A 22,013-nucleotide genomic window follows, 5' to 3' on the forward strand; every position below is an offset into this window, starting at 1 on the left:
AAGAATATCATATCTATTGTCAGATTATTTACTGACTTTGTCAAACTAACATGCAAGCCTTTGCCAAGCAAACATTTCACCACCACCACAAGCTACCCTCTTCTCTACAACAAAGGTTCCTGGGTTATGTTCCAAGGTGATCGTAACTCCAATACTGTAAGATGTGCTCATGATCATCATAGTAAGTGAGTGAGTTTATTTCTATGCAACCCTCAGCAATATTCCATATATATGGCAGCAGTCTGCAAATAATCAAGTCTGGACCACACAATCCAGTGATCAGCAGTATCGATCTGTGCAAATGGGAACCGATGACATACATGTCAACCAAGTTAATGTGCTTAACCAACCAATCCCATTAGTCGCCTCTTACAACAATCATTGTTTTGTGGCAAGCACGGTAAACATGGGCTGCAGAAGATCTATTCTACCCCAGACTGATCATCATAGTGCTGAGATCACTTTGTGAAACAGGACCCTAGGTACAAAAGCAACAAAATGATCTTAGGACTACAGTAAAGAATGGGAGTTACGATCATCGCAGCTCAGTTTTGTGTATGTGAACCCTATACATATAACAGCGATGAAGACTGAACATGCTTTTTTCAATTTTTAGTTCTTGCAAATAAACAAGCTTTAAAAAAACTCTTATGGAGTGTTTGTGTTTGTATGTGACCTATATGTCCATGGTCTGAAAAATATTCAAGTACGGAACAGACAGTACAGAGAATGATAACGTAAGCAATGCTTCATAAATAGTTTTATTTTATCATGTTTCATGGAGTGGCCAAGCCAGTTACACAAAAGTCAAAGGAACAGCTGTTACTCAAGGAGATCTTGAAAATACGGATATTTTTTTTACAAACTATTCTACTGCACATGCACTTTATAACACTGATCATGCATGGGAGTGAGCTAAGGTAAATTATGCTGTGTTCTGGGTGTGAGGGTTTGTATTTTGATAGGTGTGGCCACTCATGGTCACCATCACTCATTGTTAATGCCTCCATAAACTCTAGACACATTGGTGGAAAGTCTGGACCAGACAATCCTGTGACTGACATCATGGTCACGATGTCCATGTTGGGACGCACTGATCAGCATCCGATTTATCCGTCTGCCTTTTACGTCACAGGAGACCTTCTTTCACACCAAACTCCAGAAAAAATTCCACAAAAAATTTAAGGTCTCTTTTGAGGGTGTTTGCCTCACACTAGTCATGTAAAATTAGGATTGTTTTGAGGATGTGTTTGATAAATGTTGTGCAAATTTAAGCCTGTTTTTAGGGTGTATCATTTCACACAAACCTTGCAACTTAAGGTCTGCTCTGTGCTTGTGTTAAGGGTTATCAGATCTTTGATGAACTTCATGCAAATGTAGGTCTATATTTTACACTTAGTATGTGTTGCATATTTGAAACTACTTCATAGTGGTTTGTAAAGGTGTCTCATGATATACCTGAACATAGACTCATGACGAAAAAATATTTGGGTTTCATCCCATCTACTTAGGACATAAAAACACATGAAATATACTGGCCACTCATGTGCCTAACAATGATTTCATAATTTGGTGCCTGTGTCAGTATTGTTTTGTATGAAAACAGAATTTTGAAACAAAACGTTGCTAGTGTGATGATAGTGTTAATGTGAGTCAAGAAAATATTCCTTGTCCTGCTTTCTGTAAGTCATATTGAATTTCAAGAACAAAATGGAGCCTCTTTAGTCCCTACTGCATGCTATCAGTAAAGACTAACACAAACCAAAATATAAAACGTAACATATTTTAGCAGGGAATACACTACAGGGACTGTCTCAAAAGCACAGCTATCTGAAAAATTTTGCTGGACAAAATGCCACAGTTCCATACATTAAAACATTACATGTTTCAATAAGAAAATCATTAAGCCTCCAAATCTTATTTCCAAACGCAAAATCACGCAGTGGGGCCAAACCACGAAGTCTTTGTTCCATTACAATATTCACAAGTCATCAATTAACTATATAAGCACAATAGCATGTAATGCTACTCATGCTTAGTGGATCGGGACCTGAAGTCATGAAAAGGTTGCAAAAAGCTTTTGAAACAGCCCCTTAAGGGGTCATAATACAAGAAGAGTAACTTCAAGATGGCCAACTCACCACTTCCTCTTTGTCCACTGGTGTTCCATGCTCTTGTGAAGTTGTCACTGGGTTTTCCAATGCACTCGAGTAAGATGCATCTGTGCTGCTGTTGGTCTTCTTAGACGGTGATAATTGCTCTGGACTTAAAGACATAGGTGAAGGACCAAAGTCTCTATCACTATTCATCACAGAATCTGTAACAATAATATCATGAAAATAATGGCTCTAACAGTATAATGATGCTTTGAAGAACAGGTAGGAGAAAATTCACGAATAGGATTTAATGTATTGTATATCTTGAATCTATTATGATGTAACATATAAAGGTGTTTCTAGTAGGTTCATACAGAATGAACTTCACAGTGTGCTAGAAACATCTGAGTCAACAGTCAGAATCAGCACTATTCCAGCAATGCCTCAGCCAGGGACACCACAAATGGGCTTCACACACTGAACCAAACCATGTGGGAATTGAACACAGGCTTCAAGGTGACAAGCAATGTTTAAACAGTTAGAGCATGCATTGATCACAAGATGTAATTACATCTGAGACTTGAACCTGGACTTTTTGTGCTGTGCAAACACTTAAACCACCAGGCTAATCCACCCACTAGAAACTTCTTGAGATTACAAGACCAAACAACATTTTCATTAGATGAACGAGACTATTATGAACTAGTACATCGTCTTGAGCATTAGTTTCCTTATGAACTAATGGAGACCCTCTTGTCAATTTTAGCCTCTATCTCTGTAATTCTTTAACAAAATGTCAGAAAATTTCATACACATGCTTGAGAATATATTGTCTAACTGTTGGTGAAATTTCCAAACATAACTAATTAATAGTTAACCTTTTCCAGTTAGTTAAAAAATAGCAACAAGAGCATAAATTAGGCATAAGCTAGACTAACTTAAAATCAATTTTCCTTGAAAAATATAAAAAATATATACATGCTTCTATATCCTATACAGTTTGATTACAATGTTATTGCTAAAATATGAAGACTACGTTTCATGCAGAGTAATACATTCTCACTTTGTGGAAACTGACTAATAGTCTCAGGGAAAAAAAATATCAAATTTATCCATAAATTTGTGAAATCTACATTGAGGCTAGAGCAATGCTTTTTCAAATTCCAGGGAGAGAAATGTACTTTTTCAATGTGTGACAATGTGTGTTACAGTCCGTTTACTCAAAAGCAGGACGATGAAGCATTTGTAGTTCTTAAACCTCATCTCCCTTCAATATAATTTACGTTAATAACACATTTTGTCATTCTGAACATTCAAGCATATTTCTAACTATACTACAGAATAATCATGCGGACATGTTGACTTGTAGTTTGTTTCCTGCCATTAGAATTTGTTAAAAAGAAAACCCTGAAGATATCTTTTGTGAACTCTCAGGAACCTAAACCATGAAACAGCTATTTTTACCACACCATTGGAACTGATATACAATCTTGCCATGATTATGACCTGACAAAGTATATGAGGATTTGTCAGGTGTGTAAGAATAGTTCAAGGATTTCAAAATAATTGCTATTGTCAGGGACATTTGGGGGAATAAATTTGACATTGCTCAAATGTTTTTTTATAACTTAATATTTCCAAACAGGAAAATCAAATACCTGTGTTCACAAAGTGTTTATCCAGGGACTTAGCTGTATTTGAGGGTCCCTGGGACTCATACTCTTAATTTTGTGGTATCCTGGACAACAAAATTGGGGTGTAGCAGAATCAGGGATAACTAACTGTGACTTGACCAAAATGTTTACAAAAATTATTTGTCAATTTTAAAGCGTATAGGCAGCAGGAATTCCCACCCCCTAAATGCCTGTTCATCAGCTGTGAGTGTTTACAAAATGTTTATCAGTTGTGACTGTTGACAAAACGTTTATAACTTTTATATGTGATGAGATGAGAGTTGCCACACCAGGTATATATCATTCTGACCAGTGAACAACACCTGGGTTACAATAATACAGGGTTTCAATAATGAGGACCGGAATTATGGTAAGTTATCGATGGAAAAGAATGTTTACACTTAACTATATAGAAAACATAAATGACATTTCTTCTACAAATTCTTGTTGTGACACTCTAAGGTTTCAGAATTATATTTACAATGGTTTATCCTCAGCTATGAATTTCACAATGTTAAATAATTGTGATGACATTTCAATGATTTATTAAATATCAAATGAAAACAACACTTAAATTTAATTTAGAATGTTAACAATGCAATTGTTTTTGAAACTCACACCTTTGGAAATAATCCAAACTTTAGGTGCCATGATACAAAATATCATCTGACTACACTTAGGTGTCTGTACTCACAGCATGAACACACAAAATCTCTAATATACCTATTCAAAACATTTAAATGATATCAAGCAATCACACAAAGGTCTATGCTTAAAGCCAGAAGAAATATATGACTAATTTTTAAAATATCAAATATTCAAATTCATGAGAAAAACAAGAAAGAGAGAGAGCAAGAGGTTAGGTACAGGATTATTGCATTCTATCTACATTTAAAGTCTACAAATAAATATGATATGAAATTATGTGAAATAAGAGGAAAGAGAAACGTGTTAGGCTGTGACTGACGAGCAACTTGATTCAACCAATAGTTAATTAAAATTCCCTGTTTATAATTTAATCTGGAATAATAAAACAGTCTCTGAAACTGGATACATCACGTTTAGAATCTTTCATTAAATCAAATCTTAGAAATGGCAGGGTCTTGTATAAATATGAGAGTTTTCTCAAGAGACACAAACACTGGAGTTATTTCCGTTGACCTTCCAATGTCCTGGACAAATAATAAATGTATTTTTCTGGCCTTGCAACCAAAGAGCCAGACATTGAATTATTGACATCCTATCACTGACCATATCAAACAAGTATTTATTTGGGCTGAGATATACAATCTACAGTTTTAGTCTGCAGAACTGAAGTATTTCTATATCTAATTGCAAGGTATCAGTTCTCAATTAAAATGTTTATATTATATTTGATGCATAGGCTTTCATATGCCAAGATTGATCTGCTTTAAAAATTAACCACTGAATAATATTGACAATAAATGGCCAATATAAATTTGGTTCAAAATGTTAAATACATTCCAGAGTCAAATTCCAGTTTCCATGCATTATTTATACGACTTCATATGTTATTAACAATGTGTAATAACCAAGAATTCTTCAAGACAATAACTCAAATATTTAACACAGATAAAGTATTTTATACTTCTGAATCAAATTTTTCATTCAATTTTTTGGCCTGTCAGCTTCTTTATTTGAATAACACAACGTTTTGGAGTGAATGCTTGCTCCTTAATCAGGTTCTTCTCAATAAAGAAGTTGAAATCCATAAATCTCACTTTATTTCTGTACTCCATGTCAGGGTGGAAATAATTCTTGAATTGCTAATGTACCCCGATACAGTGGCACTTGTAAAATCACTTGCACTGATAATTTTTGTCATTATGCTAGCCTATTTTCTTGTTGATTATTTAACCAAACATAATTAACAATGGAAAGTCCACTGGACACCGGTACAGCATGATATACAAATTAGCTTGCTCGACAGAAAAAAACAGTAGACTGGAATTTTTAATATATAAGAAACCGAGTTATTGTTAGTAGTAATTATGGGGAACAAGGCAAAGAACTCTCATGCACAACCATCCAAATTTCTTTTCCCCCTTAGAAATATACATGAATCAAGTTGCGAGTCAAATTATGATATCAAGCAGAAATTACATGTGCATGTGCTGCCCGTATTACCCAGAACGTCACTGGAACAGCTAGGACTGGAAGCTGTGAAACTGGGTGTTCCCTCTGTGTGTTCCGTGTGCGTCGGCGTCGACTCGGACAGACTCAAGGGCGGAGAACTCCGTATTGTAGTCATGTAGCGTGGCGTCATCTCGTCAGACTGATATGCTGTTGTCATCAACTCCGATCTAAAAGTGACAACAGGGAACGTAACAGTATGTTGGGCGGACTAGTTGGTGAGTATGAATTTTAATGCTGCTTTCAGAATTATTCAAGCAATATCATGGCAAGGAAGGAGTTAAGTTGGCTATACAAATGACACCCACTCGAGGAATGAGTTGTTTGCTTGTTGTTCGGAGCTGCACTCAGCAATATTTCAGCTATATGGTGGTGGTGGACCAAACAACCCAGTGATAAGCATTATTAATGCCAGTCTTTGCAATTTAGATACAATGACATGGCAGCCAAGTCAGACAGCTTGACCCACCAATCCTTGCTTCTATTACAAGCATGGGCTGCTGAAGACCAATTCGAATACTGATGTTCACAGGTTTACAGGATGTTTGGGCGATGAACAGTTACTACAAATGTCAGTCTATTTTGATGCTGAGCATTTTGCTGATTACAAGATGCTTTAAAATGCTCATCACGCCCAAGACCTGGGTTTGATTCCTGATATGGGTACAGAGTGTGAAACCTATTCGATGCTTTAACCGATCAGCTACCTCACTGTACTTTTTGTAGGGAACCAATATGGATATATATTTGATACTGGACATATTTGAGCAAGAGTGTAAACTATCACAATATGCTTGTACAGATCCATGAAATATCAAATTTTAATGACAATACTGACACTGCCAGGTAACAGTTTTGAATTTCTACATGTAAATGAAATGTGCTGGTAATAATTTTATTTCTGGCTCCCATTACGCAAAGCCATTGCAGTACAATGATTATCAGTAGTGTACCATCCAAGAGTTTAACACAGTGAGTTTACTTTTATGCCACTCTGAGCAATATTCTAGCAATATCACTGTGTGGGACACTACCATTGTGTACAAGTGAGAATCAAACCCAGGTGTTCGGTCTGATGAGCGAACACCTTAAAAGCTTGGCTACCCCAACGCCAAGAGGTTAACAAAAAAATGCAACTGCAGCCCTACAAATACTTCCTGAGATGGGGCCAAGTGGTGTGGAAAGTATGAGAAATAAGGGGCAAGATGGGTTTCACACAAAAAAGTAATACAAGTAAACAATTTACAACGAGTCATCTATAATATTCTAACTAAAACAAGAAAACATTGAGCTCAACTCTAAGACTTCCACAAATGAGCATGTGAATATTACTTCATGGAATACAGAACCTTTGGCACTATTTCCAACCAGCTTCTACTTTACCCAATCAAGGATGGGAAAACCAGTGGATAAAATCATGTTCAACAATACATGCTTTAAGTGCACTGTGACCCTGTCAATCTTGTTACCTTGGGTGACCACCAGTTCTTTATTAATAGGTTTCATGGGGCACTGGAGACTGGGTTCATTATCAGTCATCAAAGTCTAACTCTACAAACAATATTTACATCTAATCCATCTAAACAACCCTTGAAAAATATATAACAGCACAACATCAATACAGAAACTAAGACAGCTGGCCAATGTGATGTTCCCTGTCCCATTTCACAAAGTTATTGTGGCGCCAAGATGATCATAACACGCACATATGCTTACATTTTCCACCAATATGGCTGCTGTCTGAAAATCATCAAATCTGCAGCAGACAATAGAGTGATATACATCATGAGCACTGATGTATGCAATTCTGTTATGATGACATCTGTCAAACAAATCAGTGATCCTTTTACCACTTGCACGAGTTGCTGAAGACCAATTCTAATCTATGTCTTCATAGGCTTACAACAGTGATAGAGTTAGATCACCTTGTGAAATGGGGCCCTGACAATCTTGAAGCTGAAAGTACTTGCAAGACAAAGAGCCTATCAAGTAAAACATTGCTTTTTAACTATGGTGAGCAAATATATTACTTTCTTCCATTATTCATGGATCAAAAATCTTATTTCCATAACGTCCAGGTTCCAACCTAATTATTGACAGGATGGTAATTAAATACAGATCATGAGTAATGAGTGAGTGAGTTTAGTCTTACGCCACACTCAGCAATATTCCACCTATACGGCAGCGGTCTCTTACGAATTGAGTCTGGACCAGACAATCCAGTGATCAACAGCATGAGCAGTGATCTGCGCAACTGGGAACTGATGACATGAGTCAACCAAGTCAGCGAGCATGACCACCCAATCTCATCAGTTGCCTCTTACGACAAGCATAGTCACCTTTCATGGCTAGGATGGTTTGCTGAAGGTCTTTTCTACCCCTGGACTTTCATGGGCCATACAGATCATGAGAATCCACAGATCATAACTGCGTGTCAGCACAATTATCTCTGACTGACTGGTACTGTTGATTTGCTAAGGAATGAATTGGTAAAAAACTAAAATATGGAATTCCCAGACTAGATGCTTTCAAGAACAGTTACGTAGTTCATGCAAGAATCGTTTCTATGCAAACAGACTTGAAGACACTAGAAACTTACTAGTGTAACGTGAACATCAATCATGTTCATCTTATATACTGAACTGCAAAAGAAATGCATCACACCATTTCAAATGATCTATATCAACTGGTAAATATCTTGAGAAAATGACTTGAAAGAAATAATTTTGAATAAACAGATATGACAAAATTTCTCGGATTGACCTAGTATTTTGTCCATCACTTCTGATGACTTGTCACGTCTAATGTCTATTAGATTATCGTGGAGGCCATTTTTGAAATTGTTGGACAAATACCATAGTGACAGTAACAAACAGCACTAGGACATTCAAGAACTTTTTCAACTTTCTATGAGCCATTCCTCAAAATGTTTCACAATCTCAAAACAAATCTTTGGAATATTACTGACTGATTGAGTTTTGTTTTACACTGCTTTTAGCCATATTCCAGCAACATCACCGCAGTGAACACCAGAAATGGGCTTCACACACTGTACCCATATGTGGCTTCGATCCCCGGTCTTCGGGGTGATGAGCCAACACTTTAACCACTAGGCTACCCCACTACCCCTGTAATGTTAATTATCACATACTGTTTATGTAAATACAGCCATCAGAAACAATAGCCTAAATATTCATGTTTATTCCATCATAAATCAAATTCACAATATTATTGTTCAATACTCGTGACATATCTATCTGATGCGCTATTTTTGCAGGTCAGTATATGTATGTACAAAACACGGCAGATATGCAAGCAACATAAGACCATACCTGTACCACGGCCTGTTGACAAACAAAACAACAACAAATAAGTCACGCTGCTAAAAATAAATAGCAACAATAATACCAAGAGCAGCTCTGCAATATAATCAAAGCAGAGCGAAAAGTGACAAAACCCCTAACAGAGTGAGCACAAGACCATAAACTCTTTAAAAGTTCACAGTGATGTCTCGTTCAAGTTTCTTTTGGAAGTCATTAACTTAAATTCAAATGGTCAGACCAGTCTTTACAGACTTAGTGCCATAAGGGCAGAATTTTCAGTTTTTGTGTTTCTCGCTGCCTGACCAACCCTTCTAATTTTATTCTACCGCTGACTCAAACCTAAAATACACCACCTCGGCACATAAAATGTTTATCTATCTAAATGTTTCAATCAATCACTGACAAATAATGCAAGAAACTGTAACAAGGTATTTGTGTATACTGGTTATTGTATTTATTTATGAGTAAGTGAGTGGGTGGGTGAGTATGGTCTGATGCCGCTTTTAGCAATATTCCAGCAACATCACAGCAGCGAACACAAATGGGTTTCACATGTTCTGTCCATGTAGGGAATCGGACACAGATCTTCGGCGAGATGGGTAAATGCTTTAACCATCAGGCTTCCCCACCCCTATCAAGTAATGAAATAACAGCCGAAGCTAAGAAATAGTGACACTGTCACAGATCCTCTTAGCCGCCTCTTACAAGTTGATGAAGACTTGTTCTCATCTGCATCTTCACCATGAGAAAATCATAAATTCACTGCATCAAAGTTTGACAGAATGGGGTTTGACTGTGCCTAGATAACACAATATATCTTCAGACTGAAACAGCTTTTTGAAATTCATGTTTTATAAGACAGATAACCGATACAGCACCAAAGAAACCTCTTCTATTTTTGACATATCTTCAAAAATACATTGTCCATCCCTATTGCCATGGCAACTTTAAAGCTGTTGCTGTGAAGATCAGCACAACGAGGAGACAAGAAGCGTGCACCACCAACACAGTATGAACTCGGAGCAAAACATGCATATGAGTCTTATATTTTGAAGTGAGTGAGTTTAGTCTTATGCCTCTGTAAGCTATATTCCAACTATGTGGCGGCGGTCTGCTAATAATGAAGTCTGGACCAGGAAATCCAGTCATTAACAGTATGAGCTTCAATAATACACAACTGAGATATGATGCTATGTGTCAGCCAAGTCAATGATCCTGACCCTCCCTTCCCTTTAGTCGAATCTTTTGACAAACACGGGTTACTGAAGACTAATTCTACTCTGGATCTTCGTATGAACAGGTGCTTTGGTACTTTGGTAGTTTGGTACGAGATATTATAGATGATATGGAAACAATGTGCTTAACATTAAATTACAAAACAATTGCCATCAGCAGTCTGAACATACAGTCACTGGTTATTATAAAATGGAGATATGTTTTAGTGCTTTTATCTATATAACCTGTCCACTACTTCTTTGACAAATCCTTCACCATAATGAATTATATCTATTTCTGTGACAAATACTTCATCTCAGTGACAAACTCTTTATCACTGTTAAATCCTATAATCCTACTCTTTACTTTATGAGGCAAATGCGATTCTATGATCTGATAGCAAACAGGAGAAACCAACCTTCGGCCATCCCCACTTCCGTCATTATTGGGTGAGCGCGATTCCAAGTATCGTGAGGTATTTGATGAGTTTTGATTGGTGACAGGTGAGAAGTGACCTCGAGGCGGCGTTGAAGTGTCTGGCAGAAGGTCAGGCCTCCCACTCATGCCAGACTGTGGAGCTAGAACAGAACAGGATCACTGAATGCTTTACTTGTCTGGGGAAAGGGTATGATGTCAATGTCAGAAGTGCTGGAAAAGCTCACTGGAGATTTAATTCATCGCCTTTATCATGTGCCACTTTTTGCAATTATAAAGAGAGTTACATGCATGCATCCATTCTTGATCGATTGCTTGATCGTCAAGTCACAGTGACCGATCTTCGATTGTTTCAGTTAATCAGGCCACCACTCGTACTAACCAGTTTCATCTGAGAAGCTTATGGTCCTCTGTGTTTTCTCAATCAGCCTTCTGTCATATGGGCCTGGTTCAGGCTGTTCAGGTATTGTTGTCTGTGCTCGAGCTCGACCTGTCTGACCTTTCTTCTTGGAGGGAGAATGCTTGAGTGCTGAAAATCAGTTTCACTGATCTTATTATTCCAGGTTTACATCACCCGAACAACTGTATGTAAGATGCTTTAAAGTAATCTAGTGGTATTTTGGTACTGTCTCAATGGTCAAATTGACAAAGTCTGTGCCCAGTTTATATCAAAAGATGATAATGAATCATGTTTCATTTACATGTACACAGTGAATGAGTGAGTGAGTGAATTTAGTTCTATGTCACTTTAAGCAATATTTCCACAATATCACGACAGGGGCACACCAGAAATCAGCTTCTCATTTGTACCCATGTAGGGAATCAGCCTCGGAATTCAGGGTGACACGCGAACGCCTTAACAACTATGATACCCCACCGCCCTGCCTAGCACACAGAACTCAGGCCATGGATCATAATTGTAATTAAATATAAGCCTAATTAGACACATAATGGACAGATGGGTCTGAAGACATCTGAGAAGCTTATGGTCCTGAGACAATTCAAAAAATTTTGGCAAAATAATTTAGAATTTTGACAGGATGGCTTTGATAAGAAATCACAGAAAATAATCCTTAACATGCTTTTGGCCTGAAATAGAGAGACTGACTGACTGACAATGGCTGGTCAGGTGGGTGACATGCATTGGGGAATGAGTTTGGGTAAGATGTTTTTGCTGTGTTTTTTACAAGCACTATACTGCCAAGATTAGTGTCTACAAGGACAAGCAGTGACATGTACAGACGTGTTGCAATATGTATGTGCAATAATCTTGACCATTAACCCCTTAAACCCTCACCTTAAGATACTGAACTCAGTTAACTGTGAAAACAACGCAGCCATACTTACGGGTTGGAATTTTCCGGAATACACGATTTGCGAAAAATGACAGAAATCTGTTGGCATAGTAGCCTGGTCGATGAACAGATATGGTGTCCTGAAATTATGAACATGTGTAAGAGTCTTTTACTGGCAATGTGGTATCAGGATGCTGCTCAATGTGGTATCAGGAGGCTGCTGTTGTAAATCCGTGGATTTCTCATAGATTTATAACTTGGAATGTCTTGGAATGAAAAATTGAAAAAGAAATCATACTGTTTGTCCTGTCTCTATTCTACTTTCTGAGGAGCTGGGAAATTGTAATTTCACAATTTTGGACATTTATTGTCACTCGCATTTTGTTAAAATATGTTAAAAAAACTGGGAAATTGTACATTCATTAGCTGCATAAAGAGGGCCAAAGAAGGGTCTTTGAGCAGGTTTAAATATATTCTTCTAATCCACTATCATAGGGCCAGCAAACAGTGCTGGTTGACGAATTGTAATTCAATATTTTTTTAAGTTATATATCAATTACTACAGAAAAACAGCACCATTGTTTCAACAGTTATTCTACTCACCCCATCTATAACGATGGCTTTCATGGTATGTTCAAGTTTCTTTTTTAGACGATAGGACTGCAGAATATCGATGATACCAAGATACAACAATATTCGTTCACCCTTGGAATTTTTGGCAGGGATACCACCGGGTCTGGAAATCAAATAGATGCAATAAAATATCAGCACACAGCTTCCATACTAGTGTTCATTATAATAGATCAGCAGGTACAGAAGCTCACCTATCTGATGAAGTTAATAACTGTCGTCACATTGACAGTATTTCTGCCATGTCGTGACTTGGTTGGGAAATACTTACGGAACATCTTCATCTTCGATATCATCTGTTTCTGCATTCAGTCGGATTGCCTCCATTGCTGTGGAATATTGTGCAATCTTCGTTTTGAAAGACTTGCCTCTTTGGAGAGCTGGAACAGGAGGTATTGTCATAAAGCCCAAGAAATCAACACACAGAAATTGTAAACTTAGAATGGCCATACTTGGAGCGTCATGTCTGTCTTCTTGTCTAATGTTGCATGTAAATCTCGCAGTCTGTCTCCTTGTCTAATGCTGCATGTAAATCTCGCAGTGTGTCTTCTAGTCTAATGTTGCAAGTGAATCTCACCGTCTGTCTTCTTGTCAAACATTGTGTGTAAATCTCACGAAGCACTACTTCTGGTACCAAGCTGGTGCCAGGCTCCTAAACTTATGAAACAAAATGTGAGGCAGGGCTCAGCATAATTGAGAAGGATACCACAATCCAGCTAGGAGCAAACTCAGTGGTAACATACTGTTTTCGATCAAACTTTTATTAAACGAGTATATGAACTTTATCTGCCTCCCTGTGACAGCAATAATAAATTTCATTGTGTCCATTGTCAATTTTTATGCGTAAAGGATGCAGGAATTTATGTCCTATGAATTCCTGTTTATTCAAGAATGCAGCTTCCTTACATTGTAAGGTTATGCGTCTATGACACAAAATGGCATCATATAATCTGTGCATCCTTGATCCTAGACTTTAATAAAACACATGGCTCCAAGAATCTTGTGTGTGCATGCACCACAGGTGTATAGAAGAGCCAGAAAATGGCAAGGTCTCTCATGGGATCTGGGCTGCCCCGTCAAATTTTGCAATTCAAACGCATTATAGAGCGTATTGTCATCATTTTTAAGTCAAATTAGCTGATACAAACTTTATCATATTTTGTTGTTTGATTAGGAAAATACTTTTTTTTGGGTTACTTGTGTGCAGAACAAGCAGGTAGAAAATACTCTGTGTGAAATGTAGATTTATCTACATGAAACACACAGGTTTTTGTGTTAATGCTAACACTGCTCATAGTTTGGGCCACACTTCAACTAGCACCTCATCCTGGACAGAGGAATGCTAGACATACATGGTATCATCCATATATTCAAAGGCTATCAGGTTTGTCACAAGCAAAATCTTCACAAATTAAATTTGAAATTGTGTGGCATCTATTCACAATGAACAAAGTTTGACATATTAGTAAACACCTTCATTCTAATCCAAGGGCATTCTCCAGAAAATGACAATCCAGTAAAGAGTTAGTATGCTTGATAACAGGATTACAGAAGAAGTGAAAATGTTTTCATGTTATTTAAGAAATCACTACCACTTTGTGTGACTTGACTTGAGTATGAGTAGGGGAGTCTAGTTTCATGCTGCTTTTAGCAATATTCCCGCAATATCACAGCAAGAAATAGGCTTCACACACTGTATCCACATGGGAAAATCGAACCCTTTTCTTTGGTGTGGCACAACTAGGTGTTGGCATGTATTCATGTGGCCACCATCTGGTCATATACCAATAGATTTGTGGGTTCTTTTAAGTGCAGAGGGTAGTGTACTGCACACCAGGGTTTGTGACAACACTGACATAGTCTGCACACAAGGTGACTCCTAGGTTTCTACACCCGGCCACAGGTGGGCTGACTCCTAGGTTTTTCTATGCATGGTCACGGGTGGGCTTGATCCTGTCACCTCAACCTTGCTGGATCACTAGCATGGAGCCTTAGCCAGCTTGCCCATCTTGCCCCCAATGGGTTTCACACACTGTACTTGTAGGAATCAAATTCTGGGCTTTAGTGAATGGTTCAACCATAGTGAAAACTTTATTCCCCTGCCCAGTATGGCCACATGAGCACATGTAAGCTTGACTTGCTTTACAGCAACACAGATGATGTTGGGGTAGAATAAATAGACAATATGTGAAAAGAATACCATCATTAGATGAAAATAGGAGTCTTGAGGTTCATTTGCATCAGGGTGTTAAAATGGCTGCCACGATTGCTATGACTGAACATTACAAATTTGTGGCAGTCATCATTGATTAGTTTGCCAGACACTGAAAGGTGACTGTGAATGTATGTCAAATACTTACTAAATAAACAGATTGCTGAAGACTGTCAGTTAAAACACTACTGAGTATAGTTTGGATAAACATTGCTGAATTATTTTCATTGGGATCTGAGGGCGTGAAGATATTCTCAAAAGAAGCTTGCAATCAGAATAGTCTCATCTGAATTAATCCTTCCATGTGGAGATCAAGATTAAAGGATCTACTGGCAAACAAGGATATGTTGAGCACTGATCTGACAAATGACTCGTATTAGCATGTATAACTTCTGCCCACTGGTGCTGGTCATGGTGAGCTAAGGGACACATGTCGGCAATCAAATTTGTGTGAATGCTTTAACCAGATACCTCCCCACTGCACCACATCATTTAAAGAATGCATTGTCTCTACACTAATCAACTCCAGACACAGTATGAGTGAGCACTCAATGTTAATCTGAACTCCTTGGGAAGTATACATCTAAGATTATTCAAATATTTAACTGTTAAGTTATCAAAGCAACACCAAAATCAAGATGAACAAGTTACAACTGTTACTGTTAGTATGTTGGATGAGAAAGAATTAAATAACACGGTAAGTTCACTACAAAAGAACACCCAAACAATGAAAGCAATAATTACATCCTAACATCCTAAATATCATACCAGACACTACAGAGCTCTACGGACATAATTTTATTTAGTTGACCTTTGACTAGCAAATATTTTCTTTTACTAGCCAAATAGAAAATTTACTAGCCAGACATGTAGTGGTATTACACCTACTATTTTGATAATAAACTACTACAATTCCAACCAACGTTTTGTTTTATTTCCTCACTCTGTCCAGTGATTCAAAAACAAACTATTTCAAAAGAAATATGCTATCTGATTTAGTAGCAGAGAGAACACCCTCAGCATGACCATGTTCCATGGCAATAACTTCAACAAGTTTGTTTTCTGCTTTGCCATTTAATACTGTTCTTACTTAGATCACTTCATTTTCTGACACAGAAGTGTCTGTGGCACCATCAATCATAACTGATAAGTAATGTGAGTCATTGATAAAGTCCATTGTCTCATCTCTGACTGTACTTGCAATGGTTGCCAACATTTCTCCACACCTAACATCATTACTGTAAGCAGGTGTCACCGGGAGCCCATTTTTATGATGAAGCAACAACAAAGGTTTTAGTTTAGTAAAAGACATCTCTTTCTTCCCTATGCAATACACAGTGTTAAACTTTATTGTTAGATCTCTGAGATCCTTTTAATTAGACTTCACTTCAGCGTCCAAAAATTGTTTTGCAATGGCTGAGGTTTCAAACGATAGTTTACCCGATTTATTAACAATATGATCACGGCACTTTCCATGTCTCATGCTATTGCTGTGAGTGAGAATGTTTTCCCGTTTGAACTTGTTAGTTCCATCTACAAAGTCTTTGTTGCCTACCAAATGACGACAGGCCTGTCGACAAAAGTCACAATGCATTGTATTTTGTTCTTTGTCATAACGAAGCCATGAAAAAATTGACAGTCAAAGTGGTCTGAATTCACGCACATTAACTGATGGCTTACTTTCTTTCTGTGTTTCAACATTAGACTGGTTATCATTTTGTTTATTTTCACTGTCAACTTGAGTTTGTTCATTCAAGATTTTTGTTGTTTGATGTTTGAAAAAATAGGCCGATATCGGTCTAGAGTTTGTTTTCTTCGTTGCCATGGTTAAACACGGAAGTATAAGGTTGCAGCTTTGCGCATGTTCACCAAGACGAATTGAATTTTGGGAAACCTAATTTGCATATGGCTTACGCCCTTAGCATAATGAATCGAGCAATGAATCTTGGGATCTTATTTGCATTCGCTTACCTCCCTTTGTGTGACCTAGATGTCTATTTTTGGAAAAGTGGAAATGAACTGATTATCATGATGAATGAAAACTGCAATCGTTCTAAGAATAATGTGTTGTTATTATCTCAGGCAAACTGTTTAAGGATGTAAGTTAATGACGCCAAATGTAGCAGCCGCCATGTCATAACTGTTTTATTTTTAGTCGCCACTTCGAAAATTCAATCGCATATGCGACTGTTTCACTCGCAATGTAGAGCCCTGCACTAAATAAACAATAAACAAATCATACAAGCCTTTTGGGAAGGCATTCACTTGAAATTTGGACATCTTTATAACCTATGACGGTGTGGACTGGCAGGTCTGTATTAGATCAAACTTCGTAGCATTGTTTCACATGAAACGATCACTCAAAAAAGATGGAAATAGTAAGTTCTAATGTACGTTTGACAACTTTTGTGAGTGCTGTTTTTGATTATATTCTTCAGTTTATTCAGTTTGTTAAACTATTGTATAGAAACAGTGAGAGTGAGTGAGTGAGTGAGTGAGTGAGTGAGTGAGTTCAGTTTTACGCCGCACTCAGCAATATTCAAGCTATATGGCAGCAGTCTGTAAACAACTGAGTTTGGACTAGACAATCCAGTGATCAACAACATGAGCATCAATCTGCGAAATTGTGAACCGATGACATGAGTCAACTAAGTCAGCGAGCCTGACCACCTGATCCTGTTAGTCGCTTCTTACGACAAGCATAGTCGTCTTTCATGGCAAGCATAGGTTGCTGAAGGACTATTCTACCCCGGTACCTTCATGGGTCAGAAACAATGATGATACATTGTGATCACGTAAGAAGCAATATTGTTTTAGCGATGTTGGTTTTCCAAGGCGCACAATATTTCTGGCTTACATTTATCTAGCAGTCCTCAAATGAAGTTGTTTTCTGTTTGAAAAGCGTAAAAAATAAAGATGTTTGGGGTTTTTTTAAAGCATGTGGAAGCTTTTGACCATGCTTGATCACCATTATTGTTTTGTTTTCTGAGGAAAAAAGCTATCTATTGGTCACTATTTAAAGATTGGCCAATCAGTGAAAGGTTATCAAAACATGGTTGGTATTCAATCTCTGTTGCACATTTTGATTGCTTTTAGAATTATTCCAAGATTTTTTTAATCACGGATATATACAGATGCAATTACCTAAGTTTGATTGGCTTGAATAGATAAAACACACATGATTTTGATGCACTGGGTGAATATGCATTGTTACTTTGACACAGCGTAAATGTAAATATTTAGTGTTTTTCATATGCACTTTTGTGTGATTCAACTTTTCTATGGCGTATTTTACATAAATACGCAGCTGATCTGGAGCTATGTTGCTTCAACTGATCAGCAATGATGCTAGTAATTGTGAAGACTGACCACTATTGTCAGACAACTGCTCTCATTTAACAAACATGATCTTATTGCTTTCACTGTAATTATTGTTAGGTAAAGAGACATTCCAATGGCACAGACTCCCTTCTCACACTTTGGATTTGAATTATTGTACAGGTTATTTAAATCTACAGCAACAAAATCTTGCACACTAATTTGTTTCCATGTCTTTGTAGACAAACTGTGTGCTTCATTTCGACACAGAGGCCAAACCAAGGTAACTAGTCCTTGTCAAACTTCTTAATGGCAAATACCAGGCAGAGTAACAAGTAACATCTTTACCAATATAGGTAAGCGTGTCCAGGGATACTGAAGAGAATAAGTATGATATTACGCCCTTTTTAGCAATATTCCAGCAATACCAGGCAAGGGACAGCGAAAATGAGATTCACACATAGTATCATGAGGAAAATCAAAGAAGGGTCTTTGGAACAAGTGAACATTTTCACCACTAGGCTAAGCCACCATTCCTGGGAAACCTAAAAAAAGGAGTAAGTTTATTTCTGGGACATTTAAGGAAGTGAGTGAGTTTAGTTTTATGATACTGTTTGGAATATCTCAGCTATATGACACCAGGGGACACTAAAAATGAGATTCACACATTGTGCCATGTGCTGAATCAAAGCCGGGCTTTAACCATACTGATACTCCACTGCCCCTGGGACACGTAAGAAAAGCCTGTACATGATAAAGGGTGACACAATGCCAGTGGAATGTCTGCAGTCAGAGAAGGAATTAAATCTGTTTCCCAACCACCACAGATTAGTCCTACATTTACCACCACCACTAGGTGCCGTGCTGCTAGTACCGTCGCTCAGGGCACTGGGTGTGTCTGGTGGTGCTGACCCACTCTCTGCTCGGGACTGAATACCCTGAAACACATCATAGGAAATGCTCATTTCACCCTGAAACACACCATGGGAATGCTTGTATTTCCCTGAAACATTATGGGAAACTCTTGTTTTACCATGAAATGCATCATGGGAAACCCTTGTTTTACCCTGAAATGCATCATGGGGAAACTCTTGTTTTACACTGAAATGAAAATTGTTTTACCCTAAGTGAGTTAAAATTTAATGACACCTGTGCAATATTTCAGCCATATAGCAACAATGTTTTTACCCTGAAATGCATCATGAGAAACCCTTGTTTTCCACTGAAATGCATCATGGGACACCCTTGTTTTACCCTGAGTAAGTGAGTTAAAAGTTAATGTCACCTAGGCAATATTTCAGCCATAGAGTGACAATGGTTTACCCTGAAATGCATCTTGGGAGACCCTTGTTTTTCAAATGCATCAAGAGAAACACATCATGGGAAATGCTCATTCTTATTCAAGCCAGAAATTTCGAGGGGCAAAGGAAGCACAAGGTGACTAAAATATATGAGCGTTTATCTACACAAAAGGGATACAATGGCACGTCAACCTATCAGCATGTTTGACCACCCAATCCTGCTATACTCCTAGGCCAAATGTAGAGATATCATGAAAATCAGGTAAAATGATACACCCAGCCTTATCACCCATACTATATATCTTGACCATGTTGAACACCAGTGCTTGTCACCACACATTAGACAATGTGATCAATTCTCAAGCAGTTTGTTTATGAACATGTGGACACTGTTTCAACAGTGGACTGAACCCAGCTAGTTTTTAGTAATCTGATATCTCCTGTAGCTAGTTCCACATCAACAAGAATTTTTGAAAGGTGGGAGGTGTCATACTAATTACTGAATAACGCGTTTACTGCTGCTGAGAGATTCTAAAAGATAGGGACTTTTCTAACATTTGGCCTAGGACTAGTTAGTCGCCTCTTATAATACGCATTGATTACTGAAAATCAGTTCTAATCCAGATCTTCACGTGTATATTATGTTGAACAAGAACATTGTCTTACCTTTTCTCGTAAGGACAAATCCAGATTATGCACCCCAACTAATAAACTGTAGTCCATGATCTTAAAGCTTTCAAGTACCTGGGACAAATGGAAAAAAACAGGTTTTCTTTTTCTGTCACAGAAGTTAATATAGACTATTACTGCTAACACAATTTTCAAATCAATAATCATTAATAATTTCTTATATTGCATATATTGTCAGTTATCCATCTTTTCACCCTGTCCTAGAGTTTTGTGGAGGTGTTTATGATTACAATACATTACTGATTGATTATTGATCTCCTATTATAGATCTGCATATTGTGAACGATGACAGCACTACTAATCAAGTCTCACCCTGCAGTCTCTCTGTAGTGTTTTTATCAAGGCATCGTAGGTTTCTTTTTCCAGGAGAAGCCCCTCAGGATGGAGATCAATGAAGTCTAAGTCCTTGTACGTGGGACTTTCCTTCAACCTCTCATGTTTTGAGGCTTTCCGTTTGTACGTACTGCCTTTCAAGTCGTACTTCTCATGGATTTTGATCGAAGATGGTAAGAGATTGTTCATGACTGTAAATCGAATGTTTTTGCCTCCACACTGAAAACAAGAAAACAGAGCATTCTCACCTATCCTGCATATATAGTCTATGGAATACAGTATGCTGTTACTTTTGACTTTTGACATTTTGATTGGTTGACTATTAGTTTGGGACATTTGGTGTCATGTTTGTGATAGGTCAGATGCAGATGATGAAGCAACTATTGTGTAAAGGTTACATACAAAGGGAATATAGACTTTATACACTAGCTAATCATGGATGCTTGTTTGTTTGCATCCTCAATAATCTCTAGGGTATAAGTTCACATATATCTCCATTAGAACCCTGGATAAACATATTGATGAGCCTGATAATTTCATTACCACCCTTTACTGATTTTTTCATCCAATCATGTGTCAATGCTGAAAGGTTGAGTACACCAATTGTGAGTTTTCTGTCATAACTCGCTTTCCCTTTTTTTGTCATACAGATTAAGCTTGATACCACAATTGTTGCAGAGGTACTCTGAAACAGGTTGAAGGTTTCAGACCTGTCACTTTGCATGACTCCTTTCCTAAATCTGAGTTGCACTGCAAACAAACCTTTCGCAATTGCGGCCACTATCTTTGCTGACACTGGCAAGTTTGGTTGTAATGGCTTATCTGAATGGTTACTGTGACAAAGTGTACAAACAAAGGGAGGAGGTAACAAAATTATCAGCCCTAGTCACAGATGTATCCAGGGAACATACACCCTGGAGATTATTAAGGATGGTTTGTTTGTTGTTCAACACTGAACTCAATCCAGTTAGTCGCTTCCTACCACAAGTCTGGGTTGCCAAAGACCCTAAACCAGTTCTTCATTGGTTGAATAATCAGGAATGAGATACGGTTGAACATCATTTATTTATGTTATCACAATGTGTCACCACGATCAACATGGATACAGACATACCAGATCTAAATACAGTGATGGAAAGGTTAAATGTACCTTAAGGGCCAGTAGAATTTCATTGTACAAGTGGAGTACTGCCACAAATTAACTAAATTTAGGCCTTCTTTGTAAATTCCCATCCCTGGCTCAAAAGTGAAATTTTACGCATACATACCTGATAACAGTACAAGCCGTAAAACTTGGGTAACAATGTCCTTGGGTTTTGGCTTATGTTCTGAAATGAA

General features: G+C 37.7%; 1 protein-coding gene across 10 annotated transcripts in view; it reads right to left on the reverse strand.

The window, feature by feature from the left end:
• The window catches only part of LOC137259760 (phosphatidylinositol 4-phosphate 5-kinase type-1 alpha-like), a 367,781-nt gene that overhangs the window by 20,721 nt on the left and 325,047 nt on the right, over positions 1–22,013 (reverse strand). For 4 of the 10 annotated variants that reach the window (XM_067797369.1, XM_067797370.1, XM_067797368.1 and 1 more), the window contains exons 7-18: positions 21,944–22,003; positions 20,655–20,894; positions 20,319–20,396; positions 19,190–19,289; positions 13,093–13,201; positions 12,795–12,927; positions 12,244–12,331; positions 11,279–11,425; positions 10,880–11,039; positions 9,256–9,267; positions 5,894–6,093; positions 2,142–2,317 (exon numbers count right to left, since the gene is read on the reverse strand). In XM_067797369.1, coding sequence (XP_067653470.1) covers positions 2,142–2,317; positions 5,894–6,093; positions 9,256–9,267; positions 10,880–11,039; positions 11,279–11,425; positions 12,244–12,331; positions 12,795–12,927; positions 13,093–13,201; positions 19,190–19,289; positions 20,319–20,396; positions 20,655–20,894; positions 21,944–22,003 — 1,503 coding nt within the window. The remainder of the gene's footprint in view (positions 1–2,141; positions 2,318–5,893; positions 6,094–9,255; positions 9,268–10,879; positions 11,040–11,278; positions 11,426–12,243; positions 12,332–12,794; positions 12,928–13,092; positions 13,202–19,189; positions 19,290–20,318; positions 20,397–20,654; positions 20,895–21,943; positions 22,004–22,013) is intronic. The other 6 variants (XM_067797372.1, XM_067797366.1, XM_067797373.1 and 3 more) reach the window with 3 other exon arrangements.

The sequence above is a fragment of the Haliotis asinina genome, chromosome 13 (assembly GCF_037392515.1).
Source record: "Haliotis asinina isolate JCU_RB_2024 chromosome 13, JCU_Hal_asi_v2, whole genome shotgun sequence".
Lineage (NCBI taxonomy): Eukaryota > Metazoa > Mollusca > Gastropoda > Lepetellida > Haliotidae > Haliotis > Haliotis asinina.